The sequence below is a fragment of the Panthera uncia genome (assembly GCF_023721935.1).
Source record: "Panthera uncia isolate 11264 chromosome C1 unlocalized genomic scaffold, Puncia_PCG_1.0 HiC_scaffold_4, whole genome shotgun sequence".
NCBI classification, from domain to species: domain Eukaryota; kingdom Metazoa; phylum Chordata; class Mammalia; order Carnivora; family Felidae; genus Panthera; species Panthera uncia.
This window is the reverse complement of record NW_026057585.1, coordinates 68,517,154-68,536,967: the sequence shown is the minus strand read 5'-3', so window position 1 is coordinate 68,536,967 and position 19,814 is coordinate 68,517,154. Positions and strand designations below refer to the sequence as shown.

The following is a 19,814-nucleotide window of genomic DNA, read 5'->3' as shown; positions in this document are numbered from 1 at the left end:
CAAAAATCATCAAGGAGGGCTGCATGATGTTTGCCCAAAGTTTATTTTATAAGAAAAACTTTTTTGGTTAAAAAAAAGAAAGGAATAAAGGTATGAAAGGGACTGAGGCTTGGGAGCAGCATGGTGAGCCCAGCAGAGAAGAGGCCTGGTAGTGGACACTCCTGTACTTCTCTAAAGCCTGGGTACCTGCTTGAGGAAGGAAAGCAGGAACCTCAGGCAGGGGGAGAGGAGCTGTCCTCAGTGACTGATGAGCACTGTAACCTGGCCCAGGGTTCCAAGAGTAGTGGGTAAGGGGCCCAAAGGCTCTAAACCCAGTTGTGAGAGTGCCTTTGCTGAGCCCAGCAAGACCTCCAGGACCTCAGTGCAAGGGAAGAAGGAAAAAGAGGAAAAAAGGTTGCAGAAAGAGAAAGACAGAATTGGTGTTTGGGAGTTCTGGGCAGCCCATGTCTCAGCCCCTGCAAGCTGATGGTGCTGAGCATGGGCCTGTGAAGCGTGGGCCCCATCACATGGTGCTGACATAATCTGCGAAGGCCTGGGATGAGTCCCACGAGTCGCTAACCACGTGACAAGTGGCCCGGAGCCGCCGAATGGCTTCCCTGGCTGTGACTGCATCCTGGTCCAGCCAGTTCTGGAAGAGGCGCAGGTGACCAAAGGCTCCACGGCCCCAGCGCTCCAGCCGCTTGGCGAACTCCAGAAGACCATCTGGCTTGATGCAGTTGGAACTGGTAGGGGTGAGATGATTAGACACCCAGGAAACAATCCCTAGTCTATATCCTTAGAGCTCCATCCCTTGTCCCTTCCTCCTCCCCATGTACCTGATGTCCAGCTGACACAGAGAGGAGGATGAATCCTCTGAGAAAACATCTGCCAGGGCCAGCAAGCCAGCATTCCCTGGGGAGAAGGGGAGAAATGTCTAATCACCCAAGAACAGGGAACAAGGGTATCCCAACCCGTTTCTGGTGGGGAGAAGCCCAGCCTCCAAAAGCCCCAGCACACAACTATATTCCAACCCCCATGTTCCCAGTGGAGAGGCCTATGCCTTCCTCCACTGAATTTTGAGGTCAAAGGACTGGCTCCTTCACCCCTGTCCCTTCCCAGGGCCCTGCCCCCACCCAGACGGTTCCCTGGCAGCCGGAGGCCCTTCAGTGTGGAGTTGCCCTTCATAGCAGCAACCATCTCAGGCAGAAACTGGGCCGGGCGCTTCTCAAACAGACGGCAGAAGGAGAAGGTAATCTCTGTCAAGAGAAATTAGAATGAATTCTGATGGCTAACATTAGGACTTGTTGCTGCCCCTCCTGCCCCAGTTGGCCTTAGCAAGGGGTCTGAACATTTTATAGAGGCCCAGAAAGAGAAAGGAATTTGTCCAAGACCCCAAGCAAGACTGGAACTAAATCAGATTTAAACCAGAGACTGAACCCAGAGGTTCACCCTAGAGAGGTCCTCTGTGTGGACAGTTCTCCATTCACTTCTTTTCCCTCTATCCATTGCTTGCCCTCTATGCAGGGGTGGGGATTAGGGACAAGAGTATGAGGGGAACCTGACAGCATATTTATCCTTCCCCACCACCATTATTTCTGTTGGCCACTGAAAGGTAAGAAAAACTTGAGTAATTTTCCCATGTTAAGTATAGGAGGAGTTGAATTTGGGTCCTTTTAGAAGGAAGATGATAGTTTCTATAACTTATAGTTGAGGATATAAGGCCAAGAAAAGAACAGTGGCAGAGCCACAATGAGGACCCAGCAATGCCCCAGGTTCTGAATGATGAATTTACCTTGAAGAGTCAGATTCTGTAGCAAAAAGAGCACCTCACTCTGACAGTCAGCCAGATTCATGTCGTGGAAGCTCAGCCTCTTCAGGGCTAGGTTGTACTCTGCATGGGGGTAGAGGCCATGGGCCTTAGCTTTCCCAAAGAATAACAGGGTCTCCTACCCTCCCTTTATCATTCTAGCTGGGTCCTACCTTTGAGTGTCTGTAACACAAGCCCAAAATCTTGGGGAGAGGCAAAGGTAGCACTATCCAGAGACAGCTGCTGCAGAGAACCTGAGGCCTTCAGTACAGAGCAGAGCAGTGGGGCTGGTTGGGCTCCCCGTGGAAATCCCATCTCCAGCTGTTCCAGGCAGTTTTCTGGATATGATAGGGAGAAAAGATTCCAGTGGGCCATCTCTCTTCTATTCTCAGAGCAGGTCCCATCCTGTCCTTTAGAGGCTCACTGAAAAATCTTGTTTACTTGTCATTAAGTGCCTGCTATAACACTAGGTTCTGGGAAGAGAGTACTAGGAGATTTAGTCCTTGTTCTCCTGGAGCTTTTAGTCCAGGAAGACTAGACTATTCAGACAAGCAAACAGGAGTGTGCAAGAGTGGTGAGCTAGGAAACAGGATCCAAGGGGACATACAGAAGGGGGACCTAGACCCCTTTTCTGGAGACTTATCTGCCATGGTCACTTTCTATTGGGCTTGTAGTGGTCTGGGCCCTGTCCAGCCCATGGTCATCTTTAACAGCAGGCTCTAAAGAGGGAATGGATTTCAGATAAGCCAGGAATGAGTGTTGCTAGGTCTGGATTAGGTCTTCCCACCTTTTCCACACAAATGCACCTGCACATTTGTGTGAACACATGCACACGCACACGCACAGTGCTTCACCTGGTATCTCCTCATCCCCAATTATGTGGCTAGGGGGCCCTGCATTCCCTGGCACGGCAGGGTTGTCCCTCTGGCTGGGGTGGTCAACACGAATAGAAAGGACCCGCAGCAGGGGCAGGGCTCGCACAATGGCACGTGTCAGCTCCAGGATGGGCAGTGGTGAGAACAGATCACTGAGATGCAGGGCACGGAGGCGGCATCCAGCCTGGCCTGACAGGGCCCGCAGACTGTCCAGCAGGCGGAAGATGTTAGAGCCCAGGCCTATGGCAGGAAAGAGGTTAGGTCAGTCATGTGGGAGTGTCAGCAAGAATAACATTCAGAGACCACTCCAGATATTTCTGTTGATGACCACCAATTTTCTTGAGCTTCCGATCAGATTACTTAAAAATCATTTGTCTCAACTATTCATCGTCTTGCTTTTTTCCTCAGGTAACCAGCAAACTGATGTCTACTGTACTGGGCCATGCCCTCAAGCATCAGTCAGGGCAGTCACAAAATAAGAGGATGTGGTGGGGCATACTGTGCTGCCAGCTAAATGACAGGCCCAGAGGGCAGCAGAAATCTCTGGACTTTTCTTATAGGTCACGTGGAACATTTGAAATCTAAGGGGAGTGGCAATGACTCAATAGGGAATACTTTAAAAGATTAATTAGGTGGGAATAGAGCAGAAAAGGATAACCACATCCCACAAAAGGGAACAGGATGCAGAAGGGTTAGAGCAGATGCTTAATGCCACAAAGCAAATAATTTCTTGGAACCTACTTATCTCCCCTTGGACTGAGAAGGCCCCTGTTGATCCATTTCAACTAAACCTCACCCAGCACCTAGTAAATACTTTTTTTGTGTGTTTTTGCTAGACAGTAGCCAGCAACAGCTCTTGTTCCTGCCTATGTAGGCTGATTAACAACAAAAATGTGTGAGGGGAACTGGAGAAGTTGAGTATTGTAGAAGCACAAAGGATGGGTACTTAGCACCCAGTCCGGCTTCCCTCAGTAAAAACTTTACAGCTGAGTTGTAAAGAACACAAAGGAGACAGGCTAAAAGGAGGTACGGGAGGGACTGGCAGGGAGAACTCAGTATATATAAAAGCCTGAAGGAGGAAGAGTGGCAGCTTCCAAGAACTGAAAATATTCACTGTGGCTGCTGTGTAAAGTAGGGGGGGGGGGGGGGGGTTCAAGATGCCACTATGAAGGTAAGCAGGAGTGAGAACACAAATGACCTGTAAGTAAATTAAGTATGGTGACAGGAAACCATTCAAGGGTTTTTAAATGACCTTTTCATTAAAAAAAAAAAAAAAAAAAAAACTTGGGCTGCAGTGTAGACTGTGAATTGTATGGTGAGTATGAAGTCAGGAGGAACTACTGAAATGATGAATCCAGGTGAGAAGTAATCATGGCTCAAATTAAGGATGTGGAGATAGAGAAGTAAGTGGATTTGAGAGATCATAAAGATATGTGGTGCAAAAGAAAGAACCCAGCTTTCTTTTGGGCAGCTGAGTCAGCTGTGAGGTCACTGACAGAACAGAGCTATCAGGGGAGAAGATGCATTCAGGCTGCGGGTCTTGTGGTTTATGAAGTGACATCTAGTAGTCGGCTGGCTAAATAGTTCTGGAGTTTAGGAGAAGGATCTGGGCCAGTGTCCTAGATTGGGGAATCTTCAGCATAGTTGGCCTTTCAAACTACAAGAATGGACAGAATTGTTCAGGAAGCATGTATAAAGTGGCAGAGCTCTGAGAAACTCTGGACATTAAGATATGAGAGGTAATGTCCAGAGAGGGAGAAGAGAAAAATAGATTTTGAGATAGTGGAAATGAGAATGAAGCCGGTTGCCTCCTGGCTCAGTGAAGTTATCCTGGGCAAGCCACTTGACCTCATAGGGTTGGTGTAAGGATTCAATTCATATAGTGCTTAAATTATGCCAGATACATACTAAGCAATATATAAAAGTTCCTATTACTAAGGCATCTGAGAAACAAGCTTTCCTAAGAAGGCAAGAAGGTATGGATCCAGAAAACAGGTAAAAGAGTTAGTCTTAGATAGGATGGCCATCTCTTCCATTATGATGGAGAAAAGGATGAGTGTAGATGTAGGAGAGTTTATAGGTTGGTTAACAATAAGTTGAAGTTCATGTGTGATGGCTTCTATTTTCTCTGAAGGAGGTGAAGTCATCTGCTAAGAAAGGAAAAGGGAGGATTTGGAAGTAGTAGGAATGGGAGCTAATGTTACAAACACAGGATTCATATAAGGATGATGACTGAATATACAGTAGCACTGGTCTGCACAGTTGTGATTTTCTCCAAGTGCTCAGCATCCTAAGTAGATTGATGGATTTACCCAGAGTTGAAGTTTGGCTCGCTGGGCACAGCCAGGTGGGTAAGAACTGAGGACTGCTTTACAGGTTGCTGGTCTGATAAAAATGTGGTCTACACCTTGTCTGTATAGCTGCTTTGATATGAGTGGTGGGACCCAACCTTAGACTTGGTGGGCCTGCATACACTATACTGTTCCCACAATATGGGAATTGCCTACCATATCTAAAATGTACCCATTCTTAAGGTTCTCACTGCCTCTCAGGAACTCCTTCCAACTCTAAAGCCTATAAACCTCATGTTCTTCCCTAGCATTGAAAGTCTGCCACTGTTTCATGTATGTGCCTTCTGCCCCACTCTGACGCAGGCTGGGCCACATCTCCAGCTCCTCGATCGCATTCCCTATTCCCCTCTGCAGGATTGGGCACACGGATGGTGCTGCTGTGAGACCCATCTCTGCCCCTGCAGGGCACTCACCATTATAGGAGAGTGTGAGGCTCTCCAGAGACACCCAGGAGCTCAGCAGGTGGCACAGTGTCAGAGCCGCCTCTGTGGAGAGCGGAACTGTGAATAGCTCCAAGGTGGAAATGCTTCGGAATCGCTGGGAGGCCTCCAGTGCTGGAAGCCCCAGGCAGCTGGGATCTGATCCATCCAAAGCTCCACAAGCCACTTCCCCGATCTCCATCTCTTCCCCATCCTCCTTCTCACCAGCCACAATGAAAACAAAGTCATACAGGTCTTCAGACTCTGCTCCAGACCCCTGACGGGTGCGAGCACCCTTCTTCCCTGCAGCTCGCTTAAAACGCTTTAGGGGCTTAGGCTGTGGGGCTGAGCTAGCTGGAGCCCGTTTGGATGAGGATGTGGAAGAGGAAGCAGAGGCAGAGGAGGTGGTGGCTGGAGCAGAGGGTGGCCGCTTGGTGCCAGGAGCCTCGTAGGTTGCTGGAGGGTGCAGATCCCTCTTAGGGTCTGTCCCACCTGCTATCAGGCTCTCCTGTGTGCTCCGGCGTGTTACCCGGGTAGCAGGTGCAGCTCTGGCCGTCTGCTTGGCTTCATTCTTCCGCCGGGAGGCCATCAGGGCTGCAGCACATCGCTCAGCAGCATCCCTGCGAGGCCGGCGTGAGCCCAACAGGAGGGACCCTTCATCTCGGGATGGGGCCCGGCCTCGGGAGGCTTCTCCACAGAGGCGGCAAGGTGGACCACCAGGGCCTGGCTGCCAGAAGCCAGCACTCATGGTGAGGATGAGGATGAAAAGGGCTGACTCAGGCACAGGCCAGGAATACAGCGACACCTGGCTGACAGCCCCATGGTGAATAAGCTGATGCAACAGCTGCCGAAGAGACTGCTGAGCAGCCACATCAGAGAACAGCAGGTGGCGGAACTTGAGGGTGTGCAGGGAACTGGCCAGGGTCTCCAGAACCCTGCGGTTGGGCTCAGCCACCAGCTCAGTCGCACCCTGCAGCATATTGCAGATGGTCAGCTGTCGGACGTGGCGGGAGCTATGCAGAAGAGGTGAGAAGCGCTGGTCACAGAGACGCCTGTCAGAAGATACATCAATGGTCCCACGTAGAACATGGGAAAAAAAGGCCTCCATAAACTTGGCTCGCCAACAGGTCACACTCTGAAAGCAGAGAACATGCCAGACAGCTGTGATACTAAGGGCTACCCACTGAACCATCATTTCCCCAAGTTCCTCTGTTCCAATAGCTATTTGATGAGTCAGGCAACATTCTAAATAATTTATACAAATTAATCTTCACATCTTTGAGGCATATATTAGTTATCCCCATTTTACAGATAGGAAAAATAAGGCACAAATGTTGTTACTGCCTGTGGTTACACAGGTAAATAGTAGAATCAAGATCTGAACCCAGGAAATTTGGTTCCAGAGATTATTTTGTTATAGTGACTGCCATTCAAGTGAAACATTCACTCCTGTAGTTTCTTCCATGTTTGTTTCTAGAACCTGACCCCAACTTTCCACTCTTACCACTACCACATTTGTTCAGACCCTTACCCCCTCACACCTGACCATTAGCTTCCTGATTACTTCCCCATCTCATTTTCTCCTTCCCAAACTTTTATACACAAGTCCACTGGATTCGTCTTTGTAAAACATGCCTGACTACATTCTGCCTTAAAACCCTCAGAATCTTTCCATTGCTCAGAGTTAATCTGAAGTTCCTTAGCCTGGGAGGGAAAGCCCTGTACAATGTGGCCTCTAAGATTTATCTCTCACATCTTGCTCACGTGAATGTTTTGTTCTGGACAAACTGATCACCTTATTGACCGAGACCTGCCTTCTACGTGCTTTTCCTACATCTGCCAGAAATGCTCTTCATTGCCAGACCAAATAGGCTTCCTGAGAAGACCTACTAACATTTCACTTTTTTTAAAAAATAATTTTTTAAATGTTTATTTTTGAGAGAGAGGGAGGGAGACACAGAATCCGAAGCAGGTTCCAGGCTCTGAGTGGTCAGCAGAGCCCAATGCAGGGCTTGAACCCACAGACTGTGAGATCATGACCTGAGCCAAAGTCGGATGCTTAACTGACTGAGCCAATCAGGTGCCCTAACATTTTACTCTTCTTGAGGTTATTCATCTCAGTGTCTCTGTGTGCCCCCTTTTACCCCTCCCCTGCCTCTCTTGTGGGACTCTTCTGATAATCTGACTACTCAGGTGTTAGACATTGGTAACCTTGTCTCATGGTGGTGTCTCTGCACATGTTTTATCCCAACCAGATGAAAAATTCCTGGAGATCAAGGTCCAAATCCTAGATTTGGATTCTCCAAGGCAATAGTTACTGGCTTTGATGCACATGAGATTTTATCAGACTATTCTGGTACATTTAGAAGATCTCTGAATGCAGGTGTTTCTTAACCTTTGGTGCACATCAAGATTTACTGTGGAGCTTTTGTTTCTCCAAAATTCATGTCAGCTACCCAGACTTGGTGATCCTCTTATGTTATATCTGCAGTAAGGCCCATAAAAAAATTTTTTTTAATATTTATTTTTGAGAGAGAGGGAGGGAGGGAGAAAGACAATCTAAAGGAGGCACCAGGCTCTGAGCTGTCAGGCACAGAGCCTGATGCAGGGTTCGAACTTACAAACCACGAGATGGTGACCTGAGCCGAAGTCAGACGCTTAACTGACTGAGCCACCAAGGCCTGTGCATCTTTATTTTTTAAACTTCCCCCAGATGATTCTGATATATATCAGAGGTCAGCATTTACTGCTACCTACCCTCCCCACCCCCAAAAGGGCACACAGCCTTCCTTAAGTTCCCATTCTCTCCTAAGGTGCAGTAGAAAGTCTGCTGACTTTGATACAAGTGTTATCTCTGCCACTATACTCTGGACCTCTTGAATCTCTTCATCTGTAAAAGGTGGATAATATCACTTGTTTCACAGGTTTGTTGTGAAGATCAAATGAGACCATGCAAGTCAAAGCACTTTGTAAACTGTAAAGTACAAAATGTTACTTCTGTTACTGCTAATGATAATAGCCCAGATGGGCAATGTGAAATGAACTTGATGGAGGCAGAGCCTGTTAAGCAGGGTGCTTATTCAGCCTGAAGCAAAGGCAGTAGGGGCCTGAGGTTTCCCAAGACTAAAAAGGCACTTCTCTTTGGTATTTGCCCTGCCTCTATGCATTCGCTCATACCACAGTCACCCTCAACTTATATCTGAGGTTCTTGGCAGGAGTTGGGCCCCTATTCTTAGGCAAAAGTGTCATTCCCTTTGCCCTGGCCATTCCCTATGACACTGCCTGCTGTGGTAATAATTGGGAATGACTTCTTCGTGTTTGAGCTAATTGCATGGCAGCAACAAGGGAGAAGGACCTCTCACCAGCAATAATGTAGGGGCATTATGGGACCAGGAAAAATTACCTGACAACCAAATCTCCACTCAGCCTACAGTAGAAGCAGAGCGGGTATTCCTGAATCCTATCTCTAACACTTTTCCTACACATTTGCTGGCCTATGCTCACAGCCTTGGAAAACATCTGCAGGTAACCTAGCAAGGCTTCAACTTCACAAGTGAGACAGTCAAGGCCTAAAATATGGACAAAAATGTGAACCAAGATATTGTGGCTGTTTCTGACCAGGAGGCACATGTAATATGTTGTTTTGGTAACTAAATATTAGTGTTCCCCTCTCCCCACATTTTATTGGTTGATGAAGACAGTGGGAGAATATTTGAAACTGGAACACCCAGACATGTGGTAACTGCTGTGAGAACAGCATGACATAGTGAATAGGAGCAGGCACTCCAGAGCCAAATTGCCTCAACTTGAATCCTAGGTCTGCCATTCACTAACTATAACCTCAGACAGTAACTTCACCTCTATCTGCCTCAGTTTCATCATCTATAAAGTGAGGAAGGTAACTAAACCTACCTACATCATAGAGTTGTGAGGATTAGATGAGTAAAGTTAGTTATGACAATTATGTCAATTAATTATGAGCAGACAGCAGTTCACTGCGTTTTATTCCATCACCACCTTTTAGAAGAATCTCTGCTAAAATTTCAAAGTTGAGGGGTGCCTGGGTGGCTCAGTTGGTTAAGCATGACTTCAGCTCAGGTCATGATCTCATGGTTCATGGGTTTGAGCCCCGCATCAAGCTCTGTGCTGACAGCTCAAGGCCTGGAGCCTGCCTTGGATTCTGTGTCTCCCTCCCTCTCTCTGCCCCTCCCCTGTTCACTTTCTGTCTCTCAAAAATAAACATTAATTTTTTTAATTTCAAAACTGAAAACAAGCTAAGAGATCTAGTTCAAGCCATTCATTGTGTGAACTTATACATTATTGAATACAAAATGACTTAAACACATTCTTTTGGGGGTGCCTGGGTGGCTCAGTTGGTTAAGTTTACGACACTTGATCACAGCTCAGGTCATTATCTCAAGGTTGTGGGATGGAGCCCTGCATTGGGTTTCATGCCGGGTGTGGAACCTGCTTAAGATTCTCTCTCCCTCTGCCCCCGTCCCTCACCACTTGTGCATGTGTGCACACAGTCTATCAAAAAATAAAATAAATAAAATTGGGGCGCCTGACTGGTTCAGTCGGTTAAGCGTGGGACTTGATTTTGGCTCAGGTCATGATCTCATGGTTCATGAGTTTGAGCCCTGCATTGCGTTCTGCACTGGCGGTGCGGAGCCTGTTTGGGAGTCTTTCTCTCCTCTCTGAGCCTTCCCTGCTCAGGTTCTCTCTTTCAAAATAAACTCAATAAATTTAAAGATAAAAGATTGTTTTTTTAATTTTTTTTAATGTTTATTCACTTTTGAGAGACAGAGAGTGAGAGTGGGGGAGGGGCAGAGAGAGAGAGAAACACAGGATCCGAAGCAGGCTCCAGGCTCTGAACTGTCAGCCCAGAGCCCGCCCGATGTGGGGCTCGAACTTACAAGCTATGAGATCATGACCTGAGCCGAAGTTGGATGCCCAACCGACTGAGCCACCCAGGCGCCCCAAAAATAAAAGATTTAAACACATTCTTTTGGAGGCACCTAGGTGGCTCAGTCAAGGTTAAGTGATAAGACTCTTGTTTTCAGCTCAGGTCATGATCTCACAATTCATGAGTTTGAGCCTCACGCTATCAGTGCAGAGCCTGCTTGGGATTCTCTGTCTCAAAAATAAATAAACATTAAAAAAAAAACCACACACATTCTTTCAGGCAAGAGTAGGGGAAATAAGGCACCACCAAAGAGGTAAAATAACATTTGTCTACCAACACAGTCCTTGGCCCATCCACAGGCTGGTGGCTTAGGCACCAGCTGGGGAGGAAGAAGTGTGTGTACAAACTAGAGAAGGCTAAATATTTTCTTGTACTAAACAGAGCCAGCAAATGTTCACAAACTATTGTCCACTATTTTTCTGACAACAGAAATATTATTTGCGGAGAGATAAAATCTGTAAACCAACTCTTTGGAATGTATATGTAAATGTGAATAGCTATAATTGTTTTTTTTTTTTTAATTTTTAAACATTTATTATTTTCTTTTTTTTGAGAGAGTGCAAGTGGGGAGGGGCAGAGAGGGAGACACAGAATCTAAAGCAGGCTCCAGGCTCCGAGCTGTCAGCACAGAGCCCGATGCGGGACTCGAACCCACAAACCGCAAGATCATTACCTGAGCTGAAGTTGGACACTTAACCGACTGAGCCACCCAGGGGCCCCATATAGCTATAATTGTTTTTATAACATTGAGACAATTTTGAACAATTTCAAATTCTGGGCTTTTTAAACATTATACCACCGTGTCATTACATTTTACCACCATGTATTTAAATGTTTTTAGAACATGACTTTGTTAATATTTTGAAAATTTGGATATACTACATTCAATAATTCATGCATTATTGAAGAAATTATTTCCAGGTTTTGATATTAAGTTGCTGTGATGAACATCTTGAAATAAATCTTCATGAGTATCTCAACTTTTATGTACTATAAATTCTAAGAAATAGAATTTCTAGTCTAAGAATATTTTAAAGACTCTTGACAATTATCACCAGATTGCCCACCAAGACAGTTATGTAACATTTCTGCTCCCACCAATACCATATTAAAATGCAAGTTTCACCCACCCCTGGAATTATCTTTTAAAACAAACCAAAACAAGACTTCACTAATTTAAGAGTTATAAGTTTATTTTCCCATTTTTTATTATTGAGATTGAATAGTTTTCACTTTATTGGAGATTTTTGTATATTTTGTGACTTGTCCCAATCTTTACGTACTCTACTGGAATAGCTTGTCTTTGTCTTATTCTCTGTATCTTCTTGTTTTACAAATGTTGTTGCAAACATTCTTTCCTAGTTTATGTACCTTTAAATTGTGTTTATTGTATTGGCATTTATTGTCCATACTTTTTTTTTTGGTTCTGCCCATTTAATAATTAACACTCTCCATCCTGAGATTAGATAACCAGTCACCTTTATTCTTGTTTAGTTGTTTTATGCTTTTACTTTTTACAGTTTAATCTTTAGTTCCATATAGAAATTATTTGAGTATATTGTAAAATGAGGCTCTAACTTGATTTTTTCCAAATAGTGAACCAGTAACTAGAGAATCATTTACTGAATAATCCTTCATTTCCCCATTGCCTTGTCTCCAGAATATCAGATCTCTTAATACACATAAAGTACTGCACAATTTGAAATTCTATTTCTTTATAAGCAATCAGGGACCATGGCTATCTTGTTCACCACTGTATACTTAGAACCTAGTATAGTGCCTGGAATTGAGCAGGCACTTATTAAGTGTTTCTGAATTATGAGGTTAAGGTTACTGTCATGCAAAACTGGGAAACAAAAAGAGGCACCCTTTGGAATGGATATGATCCAAGTCAGGACCTCTGTCTAGGTGACTGTTAGGCCACCAAGCCTGGGGTTTCCTTAATGTTCTGAAATGCTCTGAGACAAGAAAAGATAACAAACATATATTCTTTACCAGGAAGCTTGAGATAATGTTGGGAAAAAAAGCGTATTCTAAGTGAAAGATATTACAATCTCCATCAACTGCTAGTCAACCATACTGCTTGGGAAACACTAGGCCACAGTGACTCTCATGCTTCTTTAAAGGTTTCAGGAAGCTGTTACTGTTTTCAAATCTTGCATCTACTTCTCCTCATGAGGCCTAATTCCTGTATATAGTGCCTGAAGATTTTGTTGGGCCTTAGCATTGTCTCACTGAACTTCAAGAGTTGCATCCAGATCTGGAAGTAGAAAAGCTGAAGGATATGGAGCTGAATGTTACTGAACCCAGTGCATCCCCAGAAATTAAATCTCCAATTCCTGATAAGAGCTTGTTTTCTTATCACTTGGCCTCACCCACCAGTTCAAATACTACTTCCCAAGAAACACTTTCATGCTCCCTTCTCCCTCAACCTTCTTGTTACTATCACACCACTTATCCTCCCATGCATAATGTATTTCTTTGCAGACTTCCTGCTAAACATGAAGTTCCTGAAGATTAGGGACTGTGTCTGTACTTCCAATATCTAACATAAGACCTGGCATGTGGGAAGTTTTAGTAATGTTTATTGAACTCAATCTGTTCTGTCACCTAGTTATGGAGCAGCAAAAGAAATTCTGCTTAAAAGAGAGATCCAGTGAGTTATATCTGAACCAACACATAATAGAACTGCAGGGCTACAAGAAGCCCTAAAAGTCATCTTGTCCAACCTCTCTTACAATGCTGAATTTCTTCTACAATATCTTTGTGTCAGGTAGTTATCTAGACTCTATTTGAACACTTAGTGATGGGAAGCTTATTACCTCTGGAATTAGCTTGTTTCATCACCAATAAGTTCAGGGTTTAAAAGTTCTACAATCACTTTGGCAAAAATTTATCCTCCTTTAGCTTCTACCCATACAAGTCTATTAATTCCTCTTTTATATAATAATCATTCAAATATTTCAAGACAGTTCATATTCCCCAAGTCTTCTTTTTTTCAGGAAAAACATCTCCAGTGTTCCAAGTGTGACTCACATGATGTGGCCTTGACTTCTTTCTCCATACTCCAAGGGTAGCCTGACCACTGCAAAGCCAGGCAGGTCTATCATCCCCCTTGTCCTTTAGCATATGTTATAGTTACATTAATTCACACAGCTCAGGGTATAGTCATTGTATGAATTACTTTAGCACACTGTTGACCAAACCCCCTTACTCATTTTTATACAAGTTGCTAAGCCAGGCCCCTCCACCTCTTTCCCTGAGGTCATGCAATTGGAATTTTTTAGATTCAAGTGAGGAATTGGTTTATTCTGTTAAATTTTATCTTGTTAGGTTTGACCACTGCTCCAGCCCTGTCAAGACCTCTACGAATCTGGGTTCTGCCTTCCATTATGATCACTACCTTCCTCTGTTTTGTGTTAACCTATAAACACGGTGAGCAATCAAGCCAGTGACAAATGCCAAATGGAAAGAACCTTGTGACAAGACATCAGAGCCCTCCTCCCAAATTCATTCCAACCCTGTGTCTGCACTTTACCAGTACCCAGCTTGTGTTTGTAAGCTATTCCTGCTTTCAATGTGCAAAGTCAGGCCAGAGTTCTACCTGGTGCTAACTTACTTCCAAACTGGAAGGCCTTGTCTTCATTAGCTCATCCCATAGTCGGCGCCAGATGGCTTGAGTGGAGAGGCCTGTGGGGAGAAATATCACTTTTATTTGGCTGCTCTTTGGCCACCATGAGTGAAGTACATCAGCCTTTATTGTTGCCTTCTCTGGATTCACAGGAGCAATATGGCAGACTAGTATAGAGCACTGGCTCTAAAGACAGACTGCCTGGGTTTAAATATCAGCCAACCACACTCTAGCTGTGTGACTTTGGGCAAGTTTACTTCATTTTTCTGTACCTCAGTTACCTTATCTGTAAAACATAGTTAATAATAGTTATTTCATAGAGTTGTTGAAAAGATTAAATGTGTTTCTCCAAGTAAAGTGCCTAGGAGATTGCTTGGCACATCAGGATTAGATAAATGCTGGCTATTAAAAGATCTGTCTAGGGGCGCCTGGGTGGCTCAGTCGGTTAAGCGGCCGACTTCAGCTCAGGTCATGATCTCACGGTCTGTGAGTTCAAGCCCCACGTCGGGCTCTGTGCTGACAGCTCAGAGCCTGGAGCCTGTTTCGGATTCTGTGTCTCCCTCTATCTCTGACCCTCCCCTGTCCATGCTCTGTCTCTCTCTGTCTCAAAAATAAATAAACGTTAAAAAAAAAAAAATTAAAAAAAAAAAAAAGATCTAATGAGTGGTTTGGGAAACAGCAAGGTAAAATAGAAAAATTAAGATTCAGAAGATCTGGGTTTTAGTCTGACTTAGCTATTAATTGTGGTGTGCCTATGGTTTCACTTTCATTAGTATAATTGGGATCATTTATTTGCTTTGTGTTTCACTGGACACTGTAAGGAATCTGGTAAGAAAGCAGGTGTGAGGGTACTTTTGAAAAGCGTGAGTTCTACACAGGTATCAGGTGTAATATTTACCAGAACATTATGGTGCCTGGCTTATAATCACTGAATGAGAAAGAGAGAAAGACACTCACCTTTCTTGAGGGCAGTTTCCTCAATCCTCTCCAAGTAATATATATTGAGCAGAGGTAAGATGCTTTGAAGTATTGGGCCTGGGAGAGCTACAAAAAAAACCACAAAATTTATTTTTTTCTCCTAGGGTTCCAAGCATTATTTATACTATTGGAAAGGAAAACAGAAGGACAGACTTCTCATTTGGCAAATGGAACCTCCAGTAGCTAACCTAAGTCTAATTCAAACTCTAATCCACTTATCTTTAGCCACTTAGTTAGCACCTGGAATTTCAGGGACATGCACATCTTCAAGGGTGAGATAATAAAGCAAGCTGATATACTCATTTAGGAGCTGGTCAGTTCATTTCTGCCCAAGCATAATGAAGCATTCTGCATTTGAAAGGTCCTATTGAGGGGCACCAGGGTGACCTAGTTGGTTAGGTAACTGAGTCTTGATTTCAGCTAGGGTCATGATCTCACAATTTGTGGGTATGAGCCCTGCATTGGGTTCTGTGCTGGCGGCTCGGAGCCTGCTTGGGATTCTCTCTCCCTCTCTCCCTCTCTCCCTCTCTCCCTCTCTCCCTCTCTCTCTCTGTCCCTCCTCTGCTCTCTCTCACAACAAATAAACTCAAAAAAAAAAAAAAAAAGATAAAAAGGGGTGCCTGGGTGGCTCAGTCGATTAAGTGTCCGACTCTTGATTTTAGCTCAGGTCATGATCTAGCAGTTTGTGAGGTCGAGCCCCGCATCAGGCTCTGCACTGACAGTGTGGAGCCTGCTTAGGATTCTCTCTCTCTCCACCCTTCCCCTGATCTCGCTTTCTGAAAATAAGTAAACTTTAAAAAAAAAAAGATAAAAATACAAAACAAATAAAAATTCCTATTGAATATGTGTGATAAAAATGTCCAACATAATCTGGGCCGTACTAACTTTTCCAGCTCCCTGCTTTGCCTCCTATGCTTTATCCATGCTAAATTACTTTTACATTTATTTAACGTGTCACACTATTTTTTGTCTCTGTGCCTTTGTCATGCTGCTCTCTACTAGGAATGTCCTTGCCATTCTCATCATATTAACTATTCATCTTCCAAGTATCATGTGCCTTTTATCAAGCCTTTTCTGAATCCCCTTCCCACTCTTCCAGGTTGGTGATTCCCATCCTTTGGGCCCCTACTATATTCTGAACTAGTACTTTCCGGTGAACAATAGAAATAATCCAGCCCTAACTCTAAATTCAACATATCATAAAAACAAAACTTGCTCTTGCTGATGTCTAGAGCCGAAAGGCTTTATAGTATTATGGCTAAACAGTTTAGTCTCTAGAGTTGGACCAAACTGAGTGAAATTCTGATTCTATTACTTAGGAATCCTTGGGCAAATTAACATCTTTAAGACTCAGTTTTCTCAATTTTAAAATGGAAGTAATAATAACTACCTCATAATATTGCTATAAAAATTAAAGAAGATCATACCTGTAATCTTTTTAAGACCATTCCTGGCCATAATAAGCTCACTAAATGTTGTCTATTTTTATCCTTATCCTGTCAATACCATCTCTGTCCTGCCAAGAACAGTCTAAGATCTTAGAGTATACCATATCTAAGTAAAATCTTTCAAAACTTCTAGGATCTCCCTTTATCTTTACTTGTGGAATAAGTGAATCTTGATGTCCACAGTCTAGTACAATTCTTTGTACATAGTACTCAGTGTACTTGCTGAATGAAAGTATTAATTCCCTAAGCTATTACATTAACGTAAGTTCTCTATTGCATTCAAGCTCCATATCCTGGCATTCAAGGTATAACATACCTATTCTACTTGTTTCCTCACTGTATCCTTTCCTGCTGCCTCTACTCACTTTACCCTTCTCTCTCCCTACACAAAGCAACGGTAGTCCACTGCCTCCAGGAAGCCTTTCTTGGCTGTTAGCCCACACTGAGACCTTCCTCCAAAGCAGCACTTCTTCCCAGGCCTCTTACTTGGCCCTCCTAAGAGGCCTAACCTGATTCAGCTTTTTCTGTGTGACTATTTACCTAGGCTAGGCCCATAGGAGCTCGTCCTCCTCTGTCTCTCCAATCTGCTCTGTTTAGCCATCCCCTCTCACAGCCATAGGGATTCTCATCCCCTATTATCCACAAACTCCTCTCTTCCTTTCTCCATTCTTCTTAAGCCAGGCTCTTCCTTTCTTCTTTCCAGCCTCTACCTTTACTGCCTCCTCTTCCCAACTTGGGGCCTCTATACCCAGTCCTCTTCCCTCCTAGCCAAGTTTAGCATTCTAGAAGCTCCAGGCTGATAGAGCCAATCCTCTCTCTGCCTTCTTCCAGGCAGACTCTTCAGGACTCTTCTGAGCCCCCTGCCCAGCTCCACTGAGACTTCACCTATTCCCCATGGGTCAGCCTGACCCTTCTCCTCTCATCTGTTGGCACAGGGCCTCCACAACCCCTCCCCCCATCAGCTTGAGGACTCTAACAGTCTTCCCCACTACAGGAAGACACTTGGGCCTCCTCAGGATCGCTGCCCCACCCCCACCTCACCAAGGGCCTTCCCACATCCCTAGGCCTTCTTTAACCACTCTCCACAGCCTTGGGCCTTATTCCTGGAGGCCCAACCCGTCAAACTCCAGGGCCCTTTCTTCACAGCCATCTCCTCAAAGTGCAACTCAAACTCAGAATCCCAGGACCTCAAGCCTTCACTTCTGACCTTACCAGGGCCTTCCTCCTGGCAAAGGCACTACCACCACTCCCGAGGCCTTCTCCAGAACCTCACCCCCCCCACCCCTTCAAGGCCTGGGGGCCTCCTCTTCTCTCCTGCCACTCCCTCCGGGTTCCCTGGGCCCTGGGCCTGGCCTGGATCTCCTCACCCAGCTTCGGCCGGGCCTCTGGACCCCACCCCCTCACACCACCAGTCTGTCAGGCCCAAGGCCTCCCTCATCCCCGTGCGGCCCGGCCTACCCCCCCCCCCTGGCCCCCCCCCCCCCAGGTCACCCAGGCGGGCCGCCCCGCCCCCCCCCCCCCCCCCCGCCCCCCGGCCCCCCCCCCCCCCCCCCCCGGCCCTCACTCTGCTGTCTATCACTCTCACCATCAGTGTTCGCCAGCCGACCCGAGTTTTTCCTCACCAGCTGCCAGGCTGGGGCCGGCGGGGCCCACCCCAAAGCCCGGCCTCCGCGTGCGCATCCGGCTGCGGGCCTTCTCTCCTGCGTTACCTGACCTGCGCCGGGCCGCCCTACTCCCAGGCCCACCAGCCCGGCTGGTCGGTTTGCCCTTCCCGGCCCCTCGGCCCAGGGCCGCGGGCCGCCCGCCTTGGCCGCTCAGCCTGGGCACCCTCAGCCCGGAGCCGGGCCGTCGGTCCCGGCAGCTTTCGAGCTTTCGGGCCCGGTGCCTCCTTTGGCTCCGACTCAGCCCAAGGCCTCCTAGCTGCGACGCGCCCCCTCCCAGCCGGGATCCCCGGGCCGTCGCCCCGCCTGGGGCCTCCCTGGCCCTTCCCGCCTGTCCGTCATTCGAGCCTCCCTAGATTGCTGACCCGCTCCCGGCCTCCCTTCACCCGCTCGGGCCTTTCCTCCGCTCAGGCCAGTCCGAGTGGCCTCCGGCGTTCCCTGCCCTGCCCGTCAGTCAGTCAGTCCTGCGCTGAAGCAATTGGGCACCCGAGGCCCCGGTCGTCAGTGCGCTCCCCTCAGCCCTGGGTCGTCGGACAGGCCTCGGCGCCCCAAGCCTTCGGCATCTCCCCCAGCCCCTCGCTCTCCATTCCACTGGGCTGCCCTGGCCCGTCAGCCTGGCCTCGGGAGTCTCAGCACCCGCGGTCCGTCAAGCAGACACCGGAGGCCCCGCGCGTCAGTCAGGTTAGGTGGCCCCGGGCCTGGCCTCCTTGCCTTAGGCCGGGCCTCCCAACCTCGGCCCCCGCCCCCAAGCGGCAGGGCCATCTCTGCCCGTCGGTTCGACATCCGAGACTCCCCAGCCCGGCCCGTCTCGAGCGTCAGTTCGGTGCCCACGGCCGGTCCGTCACTCCAGCCTCTGTCGTCTGGGCCCTGCCTGCTTGGCCCCAGACCGGGCCTCCTGCCCTCGCCCCCCGCGCCCCCCTAGCCAGGCCGCGGTGCAGGTCCACCTGCCGATTTGGTCCCTGCTTTTACTCTGCCTAGTCCAGTCAGTCACGGAATTCGTGTTCCGACCCGACGGTGCGGCTTCCAGTACCCCGGGCCGGGCCTTGCCCCAGGCCTCCCGGCCTCGCCCCCCGCGCCCCCCGGCCGCTGGGCCGCCTCCGCTCGTTGCCAGAGGTAGCCCCTCACCCCGCGACTTACCCCACACCCCGCTCTCCAGAACCCCCATATGGGCGCTCACCGCCCGCCCGCACAGCTCGAACAGGGCGGGGGGAGCGCTGGGGCCCGAGGCCGAGCTCTTCGCTGGCGCCGCCTCCCGGGACGTGGCCTCCATGGTCGTTGCCGCCGCTACCTCACAGAACCAGCAACTCCGGGCGCGCCAGGCCTCGGGCGCCGCCATCTTGGGGAGGTGCGCGATCCCGAGAGTGGCACCCTCGCGCCGCCATCTTGAAAAGGTCAGCAGTTAGGACGGTTTCATCAGCGATGTGGGGAAGACTGGGAACTGCGCTAAAGGAACGTCGAGTCAATGCGCATTCTTACCAAGTCTCTTAGAAGCCAATACTTTACATAAATTCGTATATCAATGTATTTGGCTCTGGCGCGATCAAGGGGATATTTCTTAGCAAATCCTCCTTAGGCACGAATACTAACTCCCCCTGTCCCCTGCCTGTGGACGGTAGTATATGCCAATCCGAGCGTGTGTTCGCGACTACGACGAGTCTGCCGCACTTCCGGCCAGATCGCCGGATATCCGCTGAGTGAC

The 19,814-nt window shown here is 47.3% G+C and overlaps 1 protein-coding gene across 1 annotated transcript; it reads right to left on the bottom strand.

Moving 5' to 3' along the window:
- Nucleotides 1-24: 24 nt before the first annotated feature.
- On the bottom strand, nucleotides 25-19,747 carry LRRC41 (leucine rich repeat containing 41). The gene is made up of 10 exons (XM_049617272.1): nucleotides 19,253-19,747; nucleotides 14,986-15,072; nucleotides 14,017-14,087; nucleotides 5,426-6,566; nucleotides 2,641-2,901; nucleotides 1,960-2,124; nucleotides 1,772-1,870; nucleotides 1,113-1,235; nucleotides 816-891; nucleotides 25-722 (listed from the first exon to the last, which is right to left on the bottom strand). The coding sequence occupies exons 1-10, from the start codon at nucleotides 19,449-19,451 to the stop codon at nucleotides 503-505; spliced, it is 2,442 nt and encodes an 813-aa protein (XP_049473229.1). The 5' UTR covers nucleotides 19,452-19,747; the 3' UTR covers nucleotides 25-502.
- Nucleotides 19,748-19,814: the final 67 nt, after the last annotated feature.